At 41.8% G+C, this 18704-nt stretch overlaps 1 protein-coding gene across 1 annotated transcript in view; it reads left to right on the forward strand.

Annotated features, from left to right (window-relative positions):
• The window catches only part of LOC147415836 (cytosolic phospholipase A2 epsilon-like), a 33233-nt gene extending 16341 nt beyond the window's left edge, over positions 1-16892 (forward strand). The window contains exons 4-20 of the mRNA XM_086462356.1: positions 940-1071; positions 2731-2771; positions 3117-3159; positions 3927-3990; positions 4437-4600; positions 4878-4970; positions 5476-5513; positions 6189-6324; positions 7920-8056; positions 8526-8748; positions 9282-9396; positions 9932-10069; positions 13153-13260; positions 14295-14486; positions 14901-15067; positions 16280-16466; positions 16687-16892. Coding sequence (XP_086318482.1) covers positions 940-1071; positions 2731-2771; positions 3117-3159; positions 3927-3990; positions 4437-4600; positions 4878-4970; positions 5476-5513; positions 6189-6324; positions 7920-8056; positions 8526-8748; positions 9282-9396; positions 9932-10069; positions 13153-13260; positions 14295-14486; positions 14901-15067; positions 16280-16466; positions 16687-16892 — 2184 coding nt within the window. The remainder of the gene's footprint in view (positions 1-939; positions 1072-2730; positions 2772-3116; positions 3160-3926; positions 3991-4436; positions 4601-4877; positions 4971-5475; positions 5514-6188; positions 6325-7919; positions 8057-8525; positions 8749-9281; positions 9397-9931; positions 10070-13152; positions 13261-14294; positions 14487-14900; positions 15068-16279; positions 16467-16686) is intronic.
• Positions 16893-18704: the final 1812 nt, after the last annotated feature.

Consider the following 18704-nt stretch of genomic DNA (forward strand, 5'->3'; position numbering starts at 1 on the left):
TGGGCTGCATGAAATGTGCCCCGGGTATCTGGGACAACCAAAGTGCTCTGGCATGTCTGCCACCGCTGTCTCACTGCTGTCTGGGCTCAACAGACTAGGTTAAGGCTCTCACAGGTTTCTCTGCATACTGCTCAGCTCATTGCCATCTGAGCAGAGCCAGAGTCTGCTGGTCTGGTTATTTTCTCCTCAGCTGATCTTATGTATCATTGAGGTATCCATCTTCCCAAATCATGGGAGCCAGAGCTCAGCAAAATATATAATATACACTGTCACTGTGGAAGAGAAAAACTTGCTTGGGTATGTTGGGCTGGTTCCCATCAGGAATGGGAGTGTTTACTGAAAGGCGTCTGTTTCGATGAAGGTTTGACAAAGCAGAGTCGATGAGGAAGGACTTCCCGGGTTGGTGCTGTGGGTAGCATTCTCCTGGCTCCAGGAGAGCCACCCTGCCTGGAGTTGATGACATGCAGCACTGCCGAGGGTCGACTCTGCTCAGCTCTTGGCTCCCAGAGATGCTGCCCTCGTATCCTCTGTCAGGAGCAGATAGAAACGGTGAACTGCCCAGAAAGCCCTGGCTACTTCCCACATAGCATCCCAGTGGTGCAGTCAGAGATACCCCTTAGCCAGCAAGTCCTGACAACTCAGGCAAAAGTGGTAACCTCAAACCAAATTAGAGGTCAAACATATTTTCTAATATGGGAGCTACATATTCAATGTTTCTACTAGCCTTTGTCATTTAAATTACTCGGCAGGGGAAAACAAACCCAACTATGTTAGGTTCAGAGTATCTTTCTTCAGCTCTGTGTGGATGAAAGTGTTGTGCATGCTCTCTCACCTCCCTCCATCCTTTCTCTGTCTTCCTTAACACGCTGAACGCATCATCTTGTTCCTCCGCAAGATCTCAAAATAGAGATGTTCCTAATCCTGTACCTCTGTTCACAGAATATTCTTGAGCTGAAAGTCTATGATGAAAACACCATCACTAAAGACGATCTCCTCTTCACTGTCCTCTTTGATGTTGCTAAAATCCAGCTTGGAGAAATTGTTTGCTTGACTTTTCAGCTAAATCCAAAGGTGAGCAATAAAACTGCCTTAGGCATAGGAAGGAAATACATTTTTTGGTATTACCTCCTACATAACTTCTTAAAAACCAATTGTAGGTGGGAAGGTTTATTTCCTACTAGTTTGCACATGTATCCTGTAAAAATACCTTCCAAACCTTGTTCAATAAAGCAGACGAAGTTTACTTTCCTACCTTGGGCATAATCCTGAAGGTTTTTACTAGCTCCTCAAACCCCCTAGCAGGGGGTTTTCTGACACCAGAGTTTGGTGGGTTTTTTTTCTTTCTTGACTCTGTTTTCCAAATAGGGTTTTTTTGAGACAAAAATACTTCAGCACTGTTGCACGAAATGTATCTGTTAGAATGTCTTTTCCTGGGACCAGTACTTGTGAGTTTGGGCATACTTTGGCACAGCTGTTGGAGTGTTCATTTAAAAACTGATACCCTGCCCTGTAATTCTTTTATGCCTGCCTAAATATAACACAAAGATCCATGCTGAGGTGCTAAAACCTGTTGCTGGCCAATTACTGTAACTGTCTCATTATTTCAGTGTGACTAAACTTGATGATTTCAACATGGAATTTGGGTGTCCGATCTAGATACTTTTATAGATTTGCTCTTTCACTGACTTTGTTTTTATAGGATATGTACCAGTATTCAGTTCTATGGTGATGTTGGCAGGCAGTCTATATTAACTCGTGTGGTGACTGGTCAATGTATTGTCCATGTTATAAGAGTCCTTTCAATCAGAAGACTTGAAAATGCCTTCTGCTATTCAACAGTATCAATCTTCTGATAATGTTACCCAGTGTGGTGGTTTGGCCCTGGCCAGATGTCAGGTACCCCCCCAAAGCCGCTCTATCACTCTCACCCCCTCAGCTGGACGGGGAGACAAAAATATAACAACAGGCACTTGGGTCAGATAAACACAGTTTAATGAAGAAAAAGCTGCGTGCGGAAGCAAAAGCAAAGCAAAAGATCTTATTCTCTACTTCCCATCAGCAGGCGATGTCCAGCCACTTGATGGGAAGTAGGGCTCCGGTAAGCGTAGCGGTTGCTCTGGACGACAAACGCGAAACGAATGTGTGTGTGTCCCCCCCCCTTTCTGTTTTCCCCAGCTTATATTGCTGAGCAGACGTCGTGTGGTATGGAATATCCCTTTGGACAGTCTGGGTCAGCTGTCCTGGCTATATCCCCTCCCAAGTTTTTACCCACCCCCAGCCTACTGGGGAAATGTTGGGGAAGCAGCCTTGGTGCTGTGTGAGCCCGGCTCAGCAGTAGCCAAAACACTGGTGTGTTATCTAGCTACCACTGCACAGCACGGTGAGGGCTGCATCTCAGGCAGACCCATTACACCCAGGAAAAAACAAGGCTTTAGAAAGTTTTAAGCCAACAGTTACTGCAGGTTTAGGAGTGGGGCTTGTCTATGTGACCATTTTGCTCTGCCTCACCACTGAACGGACAAGTGCAGTCAGCCTGGGAACTGATCGTCAACAAAAGAGGGAGAATACTTTCCAAAATCCAGTTCAGTCACTTTCACCAATCTGAGCATACCCTAGAGCAGGAGGGAAATTTGATTTTAAGAGCTCTTTCAAGAGCCAGAGTAATCACAACGGTAGCTAGTGAAGAAAGAAACCGAATTCAAAGGCTTATAATGAATTAATCTTTTACAGACACAAGAGACACTGGAGGTTGAGTTTGCATCAGAGAGCATGTGAGTAAAACTGGAGTTTCCCAAGTTAGTTGCATATTGGCTAAAACACTGTATTCCTTATCTACCAAGAATCATCCTGGATACTATTTTATCGTTGAAGACAGAGAAGAATAATAAGAACTGCAGCCACTGTGCTTGTTACTACTATTGTATACCATTAGCATTAAAAAAAAATAAGGAAGACACATTGCAGGCATCTTCCAAAATTAAAAATCAGTGACCTATTTGAGACTACACTGGACAAGGCAACCTTTACGGAAAGTGTTATTCCTTGGTGTTCATTTAAGGACGTATTTAGGTCATATTAGTGCTGATTACACTTTTTTTTCCCCCTCTCTGTTTCAGACCAGTCCCTCCTGAAAAGCTTGTCACTAACGGTGTATTTGTGGTAATTTTAAACTATTTTTGCTTCTACGTGTGTTTTCGTGCTACTGATGGCAGTGGTGAATCTGGCAGGTGCCCCAACACCTCCCTGCAGGCAGGGCTGAAGGCGAGGGAGATAGGGGGCTTGGAGACTGGCAGCCATCCTGTTGTGCTGCTTGCTGTGGGAGGATGTATTAGGAAAGGAGTGAACATAGACTTCAGGGATACCCAGAGGCCTGCCCACCACCACCAGCTAATAGTAAGCCTCTTGATGAAGCCCGAAGGGCTCTTTCCTTGACTTAGTGGCTCTATGCCATTCCTTCTGGGGACTTCTCTTGGGACCCTCTCACAGCCATCCTATTTTCCCTACCTGCATAGGATGACAGGGCAGTTACTTTCTCGACTGCCCCTAAATCACTCTTTAGAGGAGGTAGCACTTGGCTGTCCAACTTCACCAAAGCAGGACTTCAAGGGCAGCCCTGTGGTTTGGCCAGACCCATCAGGCTACCCTCAGGAGGCCTCAGCACACTCTTATTCCCTCCCTTGTTATTTCCCCTCCCTTCCCAGCCCTGTCCCCATGGAGGGACCGCAGCACCACGGCTGTTTTTCTTTCAGCTGAAACCTGGCACATCTTCAGAGTGCCAAGGGCTTCGTCTTATCGGCCTAACAAACACAGGTGGACAGTTTTACAGATCCCAGGGACCCAGGTGACCAGAGACAGGTAGCAGCGAAGTCACTCAGCTATGGCATGTTTTGTACACTTAATTCTCTCATTGTCCATTCCTGCTCCAGTCTCGTGAAATTTCCTGCTTGGAAGTCCTGGTGGACAATCGACGGATGAAGAAAGAACCTTCAGGTTAGACTTTAAACTGAAAACAATAAATATTATTTTATGGTAAACTGAAAATTTATCATTTTTTTGTCATTTTCTTCTCCGGTAATTTTCCTACTTTGTTCTTGCAATTTGAACACAGGAACTGGATTGTTAGGATCGTAGATCCAGCAATTGTTGTGTACCTTTGCTAACTAACTATAAAAACTGGACTTTGAAATTAGCGTGAATGATTACAGTGATAACAAGTCTACTGCTGTTCTAGAAGCTTTTTTTTTTTTTTTTTTTTTTTTTTTTCCCTCTCCTTCTTCTTCCTATACTGGTTGATAAATAGAGTCTGGGAGCTTTTAAGTATTGTTGAATGTTTTGTATATGAAAATGACAACTTCCGAATGACCATTTAATGTTCTCTTGCTGAGATCATAGTCATTAACGTCTTTGTATGCTTTTCATCTTTTTTTTTTTTTTAGAAAAATACTTCTTGTTTTCAGTGAAGGGATCCTATGAAGAGACCCAGATCCTGTCAGTGGGCTCTTCCTGGCAACCTGCAGAGCCCCTGGACTTCCATTACATCAAGTACAGCCTGTCAGAGCTGCACGTGGCTCTAACAGACAAGAAGCCTCATTTCCATTCGGTGTGTGATCATTAGCTTGAGTAAGCACAGTAAATGAATGATTTTTTTCCATACTTGCCTGAGGCAAATGGAAAGAATTCCTACTTGTCATTAAAAGAAAACGTCTTTTGCGATCTTCTGCTCTGAAAGAGCACTATACCCCCTAATCACTAAATATTAGAAGTCAACTTGGAAACTGCTTGACAGTGCCCCCCCATCTGAAAAAAATAAGCTGATGACAGGGCTTTTTTGTGGTGTATACACTAAATATTTTTCTACATTATAATTTATTTTTCAGTGTACCTCAGGTGAAGATAAAAAAGACTGCCATGCATCCCTTACTATTCCTCTGGATTCACTTCCCTTCAAGGAGAAAGTAGCAGTAGCAAAGGTGATTTATACCAACTTTTAGAATAAATGTGAAGTTATGCGCAGAAGATCAATGGGCATGAGTTATTTAGATCAGTGTGAGGTAGGAGTTTAGATATATAACTGCTTGTGCCCTTACATTCCTAACAGAGAGTGTTATGAGCCTGTACATTTTCATATGACCCGAGCGGAACCAAAAAGCACTGCCAAACATTTGACAGGGGGAATTTCTGTGACCAGCTGGGGGACTAATGCAGGTCAGAGAAAATGTAACGGGCCACACTGGTAGAGCTGGTGCTGGTTTTTTACTGTATACTGCTCTTTGTATCTTCAGTATAAAACAACCGAAAGAAAACATAGTGGTCTTGGAGGAGTTTTAAAAGTTAGATGGATTTTCTGATTGTTATGGCTTTGTGGCTCCAACATGGCTCTTAGAAAAAGTGAAGGTCTTCAAAGCCGACTGAAAGGAAAAGAAAGGACAAACAAAATCATCTCCAGCCCTTATATTGTGGTTTTTTTTTTTCTAGGATGAAACAATCAATTTACATGTGACATCAAATAGTTGGTAAGAAATTCTGTCTTTGGGTTTGTGGTTGTAAAAAAAAAAAAAATGCTGTCCATCTTTTTTGCTTTCTTACCTTTTCCTGTAACTAAGGAAGAAAGTATTTAGTCAATGATTATATTTACCCCTATTTATCCCACATTAGTCACCCATGTCCAGAAAGTGAACGTTGTCAACGTGCTGGGTGAAATTTCCTGTTATGCTACTATGCAGGAGGTTCAGTTTGGATGGGGAGAATAATCTTTTCTGGCTGCAAAATCCATGGAGCTATAACTTTAAAAAAAATGTGTGTTGATACTCCACTTTCCTTACTTGCGAAGAATCCAGAGTATTTGATTTATAAAACCTGGAGGTCTTCAGGCAACAAATCCTAAATATCGCACTGTTTATAGTATCTGTATATGGATTGCAGTATTTATGTTAGACACTTCTTGAAAATCAGTGCAGCAATAAACAATATTTCTTTGTCCTTTTTTTCCCTGTAAGATTTTTACAAAACTTTTTAACTTTCTTGGCCTTTTCTCTACCTTGTCTATACCAGCTGTGATGTGCTTGTGTAGGGCCACAGTAGCAGGTTTTTCCAAGCCTAATAGTAGAGTTTGCAACTTATAAGCATAGGTCCAAACCTTAATTCTAAGTGGTCATGCACATCCTATTTGTCTCTGGGCTTTGTTTGAGGTCAAGAAACTTAGATGTTCGCTTGGAGTTCGATCTGTGTTTGGAGGAGAAAAAATTCCTACAGAAACGGAGGAAATTTGTGGCTTCTGCTCTGAAAAAAGCACTTCATTTAAAGCGAGACCTACAAGACCATGAGGTATGGAGAGCACCATAGGGACTGGACTGTGCTGTGTCCAGGAAGGTGTTATGCTTGTAGCCATTTGTATATTGTTCCGCAACCAGCCCTGATTTATTCGGTGGCCCGTGTAAAGCATCAAGAAATGTTTAGATGAAACGATGCGAGAGCGTGGGTAGTATCAAACCCACTTGCTACACATTTGCTCAGAAAACAGAATGCCACAAATCAGCATTTTTTCCCCTGCCTTATTTCTTTTGCATCTGTGAATTATAGACCTGGATAGTCATAGTCCCTTAGCTGACCATTCAGTTACCAAGACCCCCATAAGGTATTTTGTATTATCAGATTTTGGAGGAAGAAAACTGAACAGTTAAAGCGATACATAACACTGACTGATGAGAATGTTTCTTATCACAGACTCTCTCGTCTGGTGCTCATCGTCTCAGCTGTACTGTCACTCTTAACAGCAAAAAGGAATTCAACATTTTTCCTCTTATCTGTCTGACTGAGTCAGGGTTTGCATTTGTTCATGTCCATGCTGGCATGGGGATAGTTGGTGCTTTAGGGAAGGAACATCATCTGTGATCAGGCACTTCGGCAATTAAGAAGTTTTCATTTTGAGAGGGGTTGTTTGTTTTTTTTTTTAACCTGTATTTTTCCCTTTGTCTAGCACAGCTGGACCAAAGACAAATTAAACATTGTATGACAGAACGGCTTTGGATGTTATGAATGATGTCCCTGCTCACAAACTGATCACATCAGTATATTGTTTCTCATTAGCACACTAGTTTCAGTGCAAAAAAAAAACCAAAACAAAACCAAAACAATTTCTTAAGTATGAGAATTTTTTAGGGGAAGTACTTCTAACTGCTGATTTCAGATTTTCCAGTAAAAGAATGTTTTATCATAGTCAGGTGAACCCAAATCAGAATACTTTGCTTTGACCTGAAATGTTTGATTTGAATCATGTCACTGCTGATTATTTCCTTGAAGCAATTGCCTGGAAATGTGTATGGGAAATATCATTTGGCTCCTGTTCTCTCAGTGGGTCTCTTGGAGGAATTTCCTGTAACACAGTTTAGAGTTCCATGCAATTAGGCTTTGTGGTTCATCAGTGCAATTATATATTCTACGTAGTTTTTAGGAAACGTAATCTAGTCATTATACTTACAAGAGAGGATGATGTCTGCTTGTTCTCAAAATAGAGCTCTCATGAGATGATGTTATGCTAAGGAAAATGCAGCCTAATATTGACATGCCTTGAAACAGCAAGTTTTCAGCTGTTTTGGTAAATCAGCATAAACCAATTTAGAACCAAAATTGATTCATTTTGCTCAAAAAAAGTCAAAATTATCTAATTACCAAATCTGTCATTATTATTATTTTGTAATAGTATATATAGATATATATATAGATAATATATATATTTTATAATAATATATATAGATTTTCATATAAAGATGAAAACACCAGGTTTTCATCTTTTTTCTGCCCTGCTTGGGGAAATGTTGGAATTTCTTGTGGGACGGAAACGTTGCAATCCACTCTGCTTTGATCACATGTGCTAGTAAACTAAGTTGTTGCTTACCATTGCTGTGTCGATATTTAAACAGGTACCAGTTGTAGCAGTCATGACAACAGGAGGTGGCACCAGGGCACTGACATCTCTGTTGGGCAACCTATTGGGTCTTCAGAAGCTGGATCTCTTAGATGCTGTTTCATACATCACTGGGTCATCTGGTTCAACATGGTAGGGAGATCCTGAAGGAAGACATCATTTGTCACCTCTATATCCTGCTGTGTGAGAGATTTACTCTCTTCATTTTGGTAGAGCAAGGTGTACTACGTCAGTCTCAAGCTTTTTTATCGCTGCATTAGGAACACACTGTCTGAGGCAGCATATGGCCTAGGCACTGCTTACGAGGAACACCATTTTCCTTGACCCTTTGTTTCACCTCTAGGATCTTTCCTAGTGAGTGACCCTTGCGCATAAACCTACATAGCATGGCCGGCTTTTTGCAAATCCTCAGGTTTCTCTAGTGATTTGTGGGCGGGTCCTCTAAATCAAAAAAAAAAAATCTTTTCTCTCCAACAGTAAACTGAGCCCAAAAGATGATTTTAATGAACCTCAGGTAGATAATTTGATGTGGTCCTTAAATCCAAGTCTAAAAAGTGAAAGTCTTGAGCATATGACAACACGCTTCCTTTCTTTTCCTCAGGGCCTTGTCACATTTGTATCAGAGTGCTGACTGGTCACACAAGGATCTATCCAGACCGATTGGTGAAGTTCGCAGACATATGACCAAGTGCAAGCTAAGCTGCTTTTCCTTGGAAAGCTTGAAGTACTATGACAAGGAGCTAAAACTGCGGAAGCAAGAGGGATACCAGATATCTAGCATTGATTTTTGGGGGCTTCTGCTGGAAAAAGCATTAAGCGATGGGGTAGAGTGTCGGTGTTTTGCTGAACAGCTACTGAATTCTATTGTATGGAAATGAACATCCAGGGACAAATAGTAGCCTGAGAGCATGCCAGCATTATCCAGCAGACAATTTCTGCTGACTAACAGAGGGCATTTGTCCCCACATATCTCTCCGCACATAATTAGCAGCCCTAAGGGTATTCTGTAGAGCAGAAAACCTATGTCTCTTTGTACCAGTATAAGCATTCGAGTCTTGCTCTGGGTTTCCTTTGCTCTGTTCCTCCCTGTGAAAACTTAAATAATCTGCGTAAAATGGATGCTTTTACCAGGACGAACGAGAGACCGTTGTACTACAAAGTGTCCCACAGCTTACCTGTAATTAAATAAGCTTATGTGTAAATGTTTAGACCACTTCCTGTTAAAAAAAAGTCTGGACACAAGTGGCAAGAATAAGAAAATGAAGATGAAAACCGCATTTATTTTGCTGTAATCTTGCAAGTGCATACACTGTGCCAAGGTCCCTTGGTTTGGCTCTTTGTTTCTCCCAATCCACAGAAAAACAACCACAAACTCTCAGATGAGCGACAGGCATTGAGTCAGGGTCTGAATCCCTTACCTATCTACATGGTCCTCAACATCAAAGAAGACTACAGCCTTCCAGAATTCAAAGGTGATGGCAAAACTGAGCTGTATCTGGACTTGGTCGTTGTTCAAATGATCTGCATTATCAGTTACCACACATCCTGCAACCCCTCGCACTGCAGAACCATAGCATTCATAAACAGTTCCTTTTCCTCCTTAACTTCCTCTGTCATTTCCAGGCTTTGCGCCTAGGCTCTGGGAGAAACCTATCTTCTATGGGGCATGAGAAATCTGGGCGAGGTGCTTAAGGACAGCCAAAGTACTCATAAGTCACAGACTTAGCCCCACATGTGAGGTAATTTAGGCTGATCCCTTTTGGTATAAACTTCGCTTATGTCCTATCTGGAGAGGCTCATTGGACTGTTCTGAATGAACAAGCGCAGGAAATGTTACCGAGCGGGTGAAAACAGTTGACTGTAACTCGTTACCCCGAGGAAGGCCAGTCTGTGATCACCCTGCTGATAGGGTTTGTCCTGCAGCTGCTTCCTTGCCATTTCAGAGCCCTTCTTGCAAGGAGGTAGGGACAGGATTGAGATTTAAAAGTTCATTTTGTGCCTCTGCAGAGTGGGTGGAGTTCACTCCTTATGAGGTCGGGTTCTTAAAATACGGCGCCTTCATTCGTGCAGAGGATTTTGGCAGCAAGTTCTTCATGGGTCGCCTGATGAAGAAGCTCCCTGAATCCCGCATCTGTTTCATGAAAGGTGATGTGCTCCGTTGTGAAAATTTGAATTGCATTGTACTTTATAAATTATACTTTATTTTTAATATAATACAGACCTTGCGTATTGCAGCCAGTGTCCTGAAACATGCAGGACTGAAGCAAAGCATACAACATGTTTTCCGCACCTCTGGCTGTATCCCTCAGATACTGGAGACGGGCTAAAAAGTACTTAGAGGGAATGTCAAACAACAGTAGTCACTGTTGCTTTTGTCTTGACTGATGACTCTCATGCCTGAAGTTTCAGGGCTGCTTAAAGAGGCTAGGCTTGTTTTGAACTGATCAGCAGCAGAGTTCCATGTGGAAAACATTTGTATTTTGAAACTGGAATCTTAACTCCAAATTTGTCTATGGATGGCATGATTTTATAATAAAAAGTAATTTTGTTGCTGAGTTTTTTTATAAAAGATGACAATTCTGAATAGTTTTCTGAACAGTTAGTGATATTTTTGCAAGTTTAATAGTATTCTAAATCCTTTGTAATTTTGCTAGCATGATTGAATCAGTGAGTTTTGTCATCCTTATTTCAGCAAAGTGGGTAGCTGCCAGTAATGCATGAAAGACAGCTTTGCAGTCTTTATGCAATTCTTATTTTAATTTTGCATAATGCTAGAACTCTTTGCCACACCCCTTTGTATGCCGGTTCTCTGTGATGAAGTTGTCTGCGGAAGAGTCCAATCTGCTCTTAAACCCTGAGCAACAGATGTGTTACATGTAAGCAAGTACAACACACAACAGCACACCAAGGATGCCAGTAAGAAAGGGTTTACTTATGAACTGGAAAACCCCACACAATCAGCGACACCATACGGTATTTCTTATCTGGTGTGCAGAGAAGTTGTGCACATTGATGTGCGATGCAGGAGGAGTCCAGAAACGTATTGGTTCAATTGTGAGAAAATAACTTGGGTATGAGGAACAGGAAGTTGTGCTTAACCACACAGACACTATATCTCAGAGCTTTAATGGCTACGCTTGGAGCTTTTAGTGATGTCATGAGTTAAGAAAAGAGGTATCTGAGGGAAAAAAAAACCTCAGGAGATAACACAGGATCCAGGACAATAAATAGGTCTGAAAAGAGGAGGAAAATTCGTGGAAGGCAGTTCCACTGGTGGCTCTGAAACACAGTAGTACAGATGCAGCCACCAGCACTGGAAGTACGAAATCCAGAACCTTGAGATGCTGGAGAGTACACTGGAGAAGAGATCGCCTCATACTTTCCATTTTCTTCTATTCTTCTAATAAGCTTTCTGGTGCTGACAACCAGATTACAGAGCTCAGTGGGACTACGTAGCTGCCTTCTGAGGATGTCGTGCCTCCGTTGTCGCAGTTTTGCAATGACGGTGGTGTAGTGTGTTCATACGCGAGGTGGCCAGGTAGCAAGCACAGCCAACACATCCGGTCTAGGCTGAGCTCTGTGTTCTCAACCCTAGCACCTGAATTAGGCTAGTGACCCCACAGCTGTGGATGTATCTTTAGAAAGGATAAAGTGGAGAGTTAAAGAAATGTTGCCATCTAGTGATACAACATGTAATGCCCTCTTGGGTTGCGATTAAGATGTACTATCAGTTACAGTGTGATAGTGTAAGGATAAAAGCAAGGTGTCATTTGCAGGGAGAGGTAAGGCCTTTTATAACAGCAATGGCTAGAGCTGGAAAGGTTGGATGAGTTTATGGTGATATGAGACCCTCAGGTTTTCAGAAGAAAGGCTAGGGTGCATGAAATCTTGTCTGCTATTTTCAACTCTGTCAGCCTAGTAAAAGATACAATCTCTCCTCATAGTTCTTCCTTCAGCAAATACAGGTACAGTGAAAATTCTGTGCAAGAGGTTAGACAAACAGTGCCATGTAATTATGTCCAAGTTCTTGGAGGACAACAGTCTCTGGAAGATATTGAGATGCATGGGCAACATGTAACTCCTGGGGCTTCGGGAGCTGGAAGAATTGAGAAGGCACCAGGTGAGGGCAGGAGAAATGAGAGGAGTTGCCTTCTCACAGCGGGCCTGGACAGAGGCTTCTCAAGTGGCAGGGAGATGAGGTTGTATTGGTGGAACCCGTCCAGTAATTATCTGTGGATGAACTCTGGTTGCCAGCTTAGTGTAGAGCCAGAACGCCCCTACCTGATTTCTTAACTATGAATTTCGAACATTTCTCAAGCGAGTCCCATTCTTATGGGGACTTGCTGTGAAGTGGGAGACCTTTGATCTTGTCGCACTCTGCAAACAAGCCAGGTTTAAAAGGGAATTGTATTTCTGTTACTAATTTATGGAATGAATAATTATTGTACTGTGCAATTCAAAGTATTGCATCCTTTGTGACGCACGCCTTTTGCAAAACTTTCACTGGTAGGGATTTTCAAGGCAAAGCTCAGCACTGCCTTCTCTGGCAGAGTTCCTCTTAGGGCTTGTCGCAGAGCTGTGGAGGAAGAAATACTTTTCAAGATCCAAGAGGTTTTCGGAGATTTCTGCACTGGGGAGACAATTTTAAATGTTCTTTTAAGTGGGAGGGCAAAAGTGGAGGAAGGATTGTGAGTATGAGACTAACGAGGAGTGGGAGGGGAATCTCAAAAGAACTTGTGACAAGAGAAATCTTACAAGGACCAGTGAAGACGTCTTGTTTTAGAGGACTAGTCTGCAAACTATCCCAAATTGTGCTCTTGAATCTTGGCTGTTCAGGAGCAGCCTCCAAACCTTTAACTGAGTATATGGTTGTATATGCCATACTTTGTAGACTAGTCTCTTATTTTATGGGAAATTGTATTGTTTTACTCTCTGACGACAGTTCCTTATAGGACAGAAAATGTTGGTTTGCAGTGTATCGGCAATAGATCTATGTGAGAATGAATTATGGTGGCTGAAGGCCTGGCACAACGTTTAAAACTATTTAGGTTCCTCTTTGAGGAGAGTGTGAGTTGCCCCAAAAGAACTTCATACAGCTTCTGGTGAGAGTTTGGAAACCTCCCAAGGTTTCCAACAGCCTTTGCAAAGCTGAAAGATTGCTTTTTTAAAGTGATATTTTCCACGAAAATGTTTCCAAAGCAGTTTCCCTGTTCTATACCACTGCACAGGCCTGTGGAGCAATGTCTTTTCCTACAACCTCTTGGATGCCTGGCATTCATCAGATCCTACAGAAAGGTTCTCACTGAGGTGTACTCAACACAGGACCGTTGATGTTGGTTGGTTAACATTTCTGTTTCTACTTTACCTGTTGTTTTATGAATCTTTAAATGAATGTTGCATTCAGAGGTGAATAGTGTGAAATCTTTGTGAAAGCTTTTTAAATCTTAAAACTGAGGCCAATGCTGCACAGCTTTTTTTTTTTTTTTTTTTCTTGAGGTGTCATGTTGCCAGTAAGCGCTAATTAATGTTGCTATGAGAGAAGAAACCCGTTTCCATTAGTCCCCCTTGGACTGAACTTATTCAAGGGATGATTTGACACCAAATACAAAACCACTAAAGGTTTTTAACAGACCATCTTTACCAGGGTCTTTCCAGTGAGCCTACACATTGTAACAAACATCTCAGTGCTGTGTTCTCTGTCTGCCTTGGCAGATGGTACTTTACACATGTTCTTGTTGAAGACTTGGATATATCAATTACGTGGAAATCCATTTAAATTTTCTTCGATCTTCTCATAAACCTGTGATCTGCTTAGAGGCGTTGGCTGTCCTTCCTCTGTTCTAATGTGGTTAGCAATGGGCTTTTCATCACTTTCTCCGTGGAAGTGTTGCAGAACCCTGAGCTCAATAAATGTTTGTGATTGAAAGTCATTGCCTCTCTTTCCCAGTCTCATGAGGTGCCATTTAGCGCAACCTTTTTTCTCTGCTCTTTTCTGGGTGTCTAAATCTCCTGACAGCATATTTTTTTTTTTTCCAAAGCTGATTTGGACTAACATTGAAAGAAACTGGTCCAGATTTCTTCACCAAAATTCTCAGCCTACCCTGACATTCACACTTAGGACTTCTGTCAAGCAGTAGATCACTTTTTCCAGCTTTAGAAAGTTTGTTGCCACTCTGTTTTTCGTGCAATATGCTTTACTGAAGAACGGTTTTCTTCTTGTTCCTATTCTGACGTGGATTTGATTGTATGTTGCCATGTCTTATTAGGATCTTCTTTTCTCTAGCTAATATTAGATGCCTTTCTGCATTTTAAGTATTGCAAAGAACTGTATCAAAACAACAACTTGTTCATCTCCTCTACCCTTCAGAAGGAGATGACGCTTCCCCACCAGACAGGAGCCATGAGTTGGACACTTACTTAATTACCCCTGAATGTGGCATCATGGGCATCATTCGGCAGGTCCTAACTGAGCGCGTGATGGTTTCAAAGTTCTACAACTTCCTGAGTGGGTTCCAGATGCACAATGAATATCTTCAGAGCAAAAGCTTCTGTATATGGAAAGGTAAACAGCCCTGAATATTGCTTTTCGTCTGCTTAGATGGTTGGTGTTTTCATCAGTGAAGAGAAGGTAGAGGATGAACAGGCTTTATTCCTCACTTTGGAAACAAAAATTTCAAGATAACTAGTTATACTTTGTCCTGTCAAACCAGCTTCAAGAAGACCCCTGATTCCAGGGAAGGGCAACTAGTGCTCATCGGGGATGGAAGGAGAGCAGTATGAGAAGTGAAGGAGCTCTCTCATTCTACCTTGGACAAATCTTTCTTTTCTGTGTCAAGGCTGAGCTTCTGTAGCGTGGCAGGGTCTTGGAAAACAAAAGTAATGGGGAGACAAGAGGCATTTTTTTCCCTCCTTATTAGCCAAACAGACATTTTAGTTCTTCAGTGAATCACTCATCGTAACAAATGTTTCCTTTTAGATACTGTACTTGATAATTTCCCCAACCAGCTGAGAGAAACAGCAGAGTTCATGTGCCTGGCAGACACAGCAGGATACATCGACATCAGCTACCCACCACTCATGAGGCCGGAGAGGAAAGTGGATGTTGTCCTACACTTAAACTATTCTTCTGGATCACAGACATCGGTGCGATGACCGCTCTGTTCTCCTTGATAATGACTGCTGTCTTTTAGCCCTCTCTAGCTCCTAAGGAGTCAGAACAATTTATGTAGAAGAATCCTGGGAGAAAAGGATTCTTGGTGTACAGCTCCCATTAGTAGATGGCTAGGTCTCTCAGTGATCCTGGTATGCCATGGCAAATCCCCTAAGGAAAGCAGAAGTAGAATCTGTTTTCTAAATCTTTTCTTTTAATTAACCCTCTGGTACGTAAATGCTATCTCCTAGACCCGTGTGCTCCTGGGATCTCAACATGGCTATTGAAGCTGTACTCTGCAAGGAGTGTTTTTGTGTTTCTCTGGAACTAGTACCACAAGTGATGAACTCGTTTCATTTGTCTTGTGATAGTCATCTAAAGATATCCACATGCAGTTGAATTAGAAGCAATTTGTCCAGTAATTTTAGAAGAGTAGTTGGATTATATATTTTTTTTAATTTTAAATTGTGGATAAGAATTGTCCTTTGGCACCGTGTCTGCTCTTTCAAATACCAGCTAATGGCCTGGTCTACAATTCCTGTTACTAGATGTGGGTAAGACAGAAGATCTTGGAGACTAAAATTTTCGCACCTGCCAAGCAGAATCAAAAATCCTTTTTTTTTTTTTTTTTTCCAAAAGTTTTCAAAAATGATTTACACACTTGAGGGATTAAATTAACACCTCTGTCAAGATGATGTTTGCTCCCACATGCCTACATCACTTTTCACAACCATCTTAAGGCATCTAGGACAGTTTGGGGTTTTAAATATTTCACAGCAAGTCACAAAATATTTCTATTTTTCTGAATCCGTATGTAAAAACTCTACCATTTCAGATCCCTGTTCATTCTGCTTGTTTCAGGGTTTTCTCGTCAGGGGCATGTTTCCATGTCCTAAGTGGCTAGGCCACCCTTGTCTGCAGCCATGAACGTCTTCTTTATCTTGCAGATAAAGCTGATGTGGAGGAGGAGGTAGGACAACAATCAGGACTGCAAGCTGGAGGCTGTGTCTTGAACCATTTTCCTGTTAATAACTAGTACTTAGCTTCTCAGCAAGAAACAAAGCGCAGAAGAAATACTGACAGCAAATGCTGCTCCGGGATCCTTGTGAAGGGCTCTGATGAATATGTTGTGCATGCGGAAGTGTTGGGGTGGTGGCAGAATTTCTGACTTTTTCTTTTTTTTTTTTTTTTCTGTCTGAATGCAGCCTTTGGAAGAAGCCTCCAAGTACTTCCTAAAGCAGGGAATCCCATTTCCCAAAATCCACTTGAGTGAAGAAGAAAAGAAAAATCTAAAGGAGTGCTACATCTTCGAAGACACAGAAACCCCAGAGGCACCGATCGTGGTGTTTTTCCCGCTAGTGAATGACACCTTCAGAAAATACAAAGAGCCTGGTAAGCTGTGGGACAGATATGGTCCTCCCACCTCCTGGCAGACCTTTGGATGTGTGCTTTTGGGATGGGAGCCATGGCCTAGCGTGGTCCCCTCCCTCTCCTACTGTGGCTCCCATGGGAGAGAATTGTGGGTGTCCTGGTAGTGAGGAGCAATGTCGTGCCCCATCTGGGAAGTGGGACCACACCTATACTCCATTGATTACCTCTCTTTATTTGTCAGGTGTGGAACGCAGCCCTGCTGAGATGGCACAGGGCAACGTGGATGTTTCCAGCATTTTTTCCCCATACAGCTTAAACAGCTTTACCTACACAGAGGAGGACTTTGACAAGCTGGTAGAACTGACTAGCTACAACATTCAGAACAACAAACGGCTGATCCTTCAGGCTTTGAGTTCAGCCATAGGGCAGAAAGAGCACGCTAAATAAATGCCATCATGACTTTCAGAAAGATACCCATCTCATCCTTTTCTTCCCTACAGAACAATCAAGACCTGTTTGTGAATAAGCATGATGGACTTGGGAAAGTACAAGGACTTGTCTCAGCCTGTGGTTCCTCCCCACCACGTGACAATCCTAGATAAACTGATGAAACAAAATAATGAATAGTCTCGGGCTTTATTTATGTTGGATTTCACTGCTGGTGACCATTTTTTTTCATGTACACACGTATATGCGGCAAATCAAAGGTTAGAAAATATAAGGCTTATTGACAGGTCTTTCAGATGTGTGAATGTGGAATAGCAATAGAAATTCTTCCAAAATTTGCTACACTAGTAAAAATTATATGTGAAGCAAAAATTAGCGAGCTACATGTATTTCATTTATTCCAAACCTAGGTGCAACAGAAAAACGCATAATAAATGTGAAGAATATCAAAGAAAAAGAGAATACCTTTTCCTGCAGTGTCAGCAAGAAGTTTTGTTAGAAATAACATGCAAAACTAAACATAAGAGTTCCAGAAAATTTGAGATTTCACACAGAAAATACGAATTTTCTATACTTCTGCATTTACAACGTTTATTACACCAGCAATATTCAGGTTTGAAAAAAAAATCACTCGGAAGTGACTGTTTCAAACCCTGTTGTGAGTCAGGATCAGCTCTTCAGGTGTCTGTATAAGTACCTAACCTGGGGTTGTGCCTTTCACTGAACACTCATGGTATTTAGAGGATCCAGTTCAGCATCCATGTCCCATTGATTTCAACAGGTTTAAGAAGCATTTCTTGTTATTATAGGACAGGACGCTGTGGGAATAAAACCATCAAAAATTACAAGACATTCAGGTTTTGTGGTAAGAAGGCAAGCTAGGTGCTTTACACTGCTATCCATGGGTAACTCACAGGTAACCGCATATCTTTATCAATCTCTGACCATATACAAGCAGCACAATCTCTATGCAACTACTACAAAGAGCACACGGCAATTTGTTGACTCTACTCATTTTTGAGATGAAGACCAAAACAATTATTTGCTTTATGAAGACTTTTAATAATACGACTACTCTGTAAACCTATTTCGTTACAAAAAGGATAATAATCTAAAAAAAAGATATAACACTTCAGTCAGTATTAGCTTCCCTTAATTACTTCAAATTTAAATGAAACACAGTGACTTGTCAGTGCTGAAGTAACATGTATTGGCAAACACAGAGCTATGAATAATGAATCATAGCCAAAATAGAAAATAAATTCCCAGTTCAAAATGAAGTGTGAGCCTCTAAAAAGTTGAAAAAAAATCCCTTCCCGCATGCTATCATTGTGTCTCTTTCTCTGTTCCTTCACACAGTCCTTTATGCCTTGTCTTCCTCTAGCCTTTGTCTTCTTCTGTCTCCCACACTCACCTCCGATGACCTCAGCCCCCTTTGGGCTAGTGCATCCTTGCTCCAGCTGCTTTTCCAGGCCCTCACACCTCCATTCAATTTGCAGCCGTGTTTCAAACCTCCAGTATGCTGAAATGGCTGTTTACTTCCCAGTGCTCATCAAGGGCTCCTCTCTTTGTGATCTCTGCTGCTGAGTCATGCAGTCCCTTTCGGCATTGCCTGTCCTCTGCTCCAGCTCTATCTCCCTCTCAGGCTTCCCTGCTTATCATTATGGCAAACCCATTTGAAGTGACACCTGCCCATCTTCCAGCTGGGTTTTTAGGCATCTTTAAGAGCTGCAGAGCACCCACCTCTGCCATCCAAGTCCTTTGATGACATCAGATTTCAAGAACCCTGCCTCTCTCTTCCCATCCTTGTCT

This window comes from Leptosomus discolor, chromosome 3 (assembly GCF_034619465.1).
Source record: "Leptosomus discolor isolate bLepDis1 chromosome 3, bLepDis1.hap2, whole genome shotgun sequence".
Classification (NCBI taxonomy): Eukaryota; Metazoa; Chordata; class Aves; order Leptosomiformes; family Leptosomidae; genus Leptosomus; species Leptosomus discolor.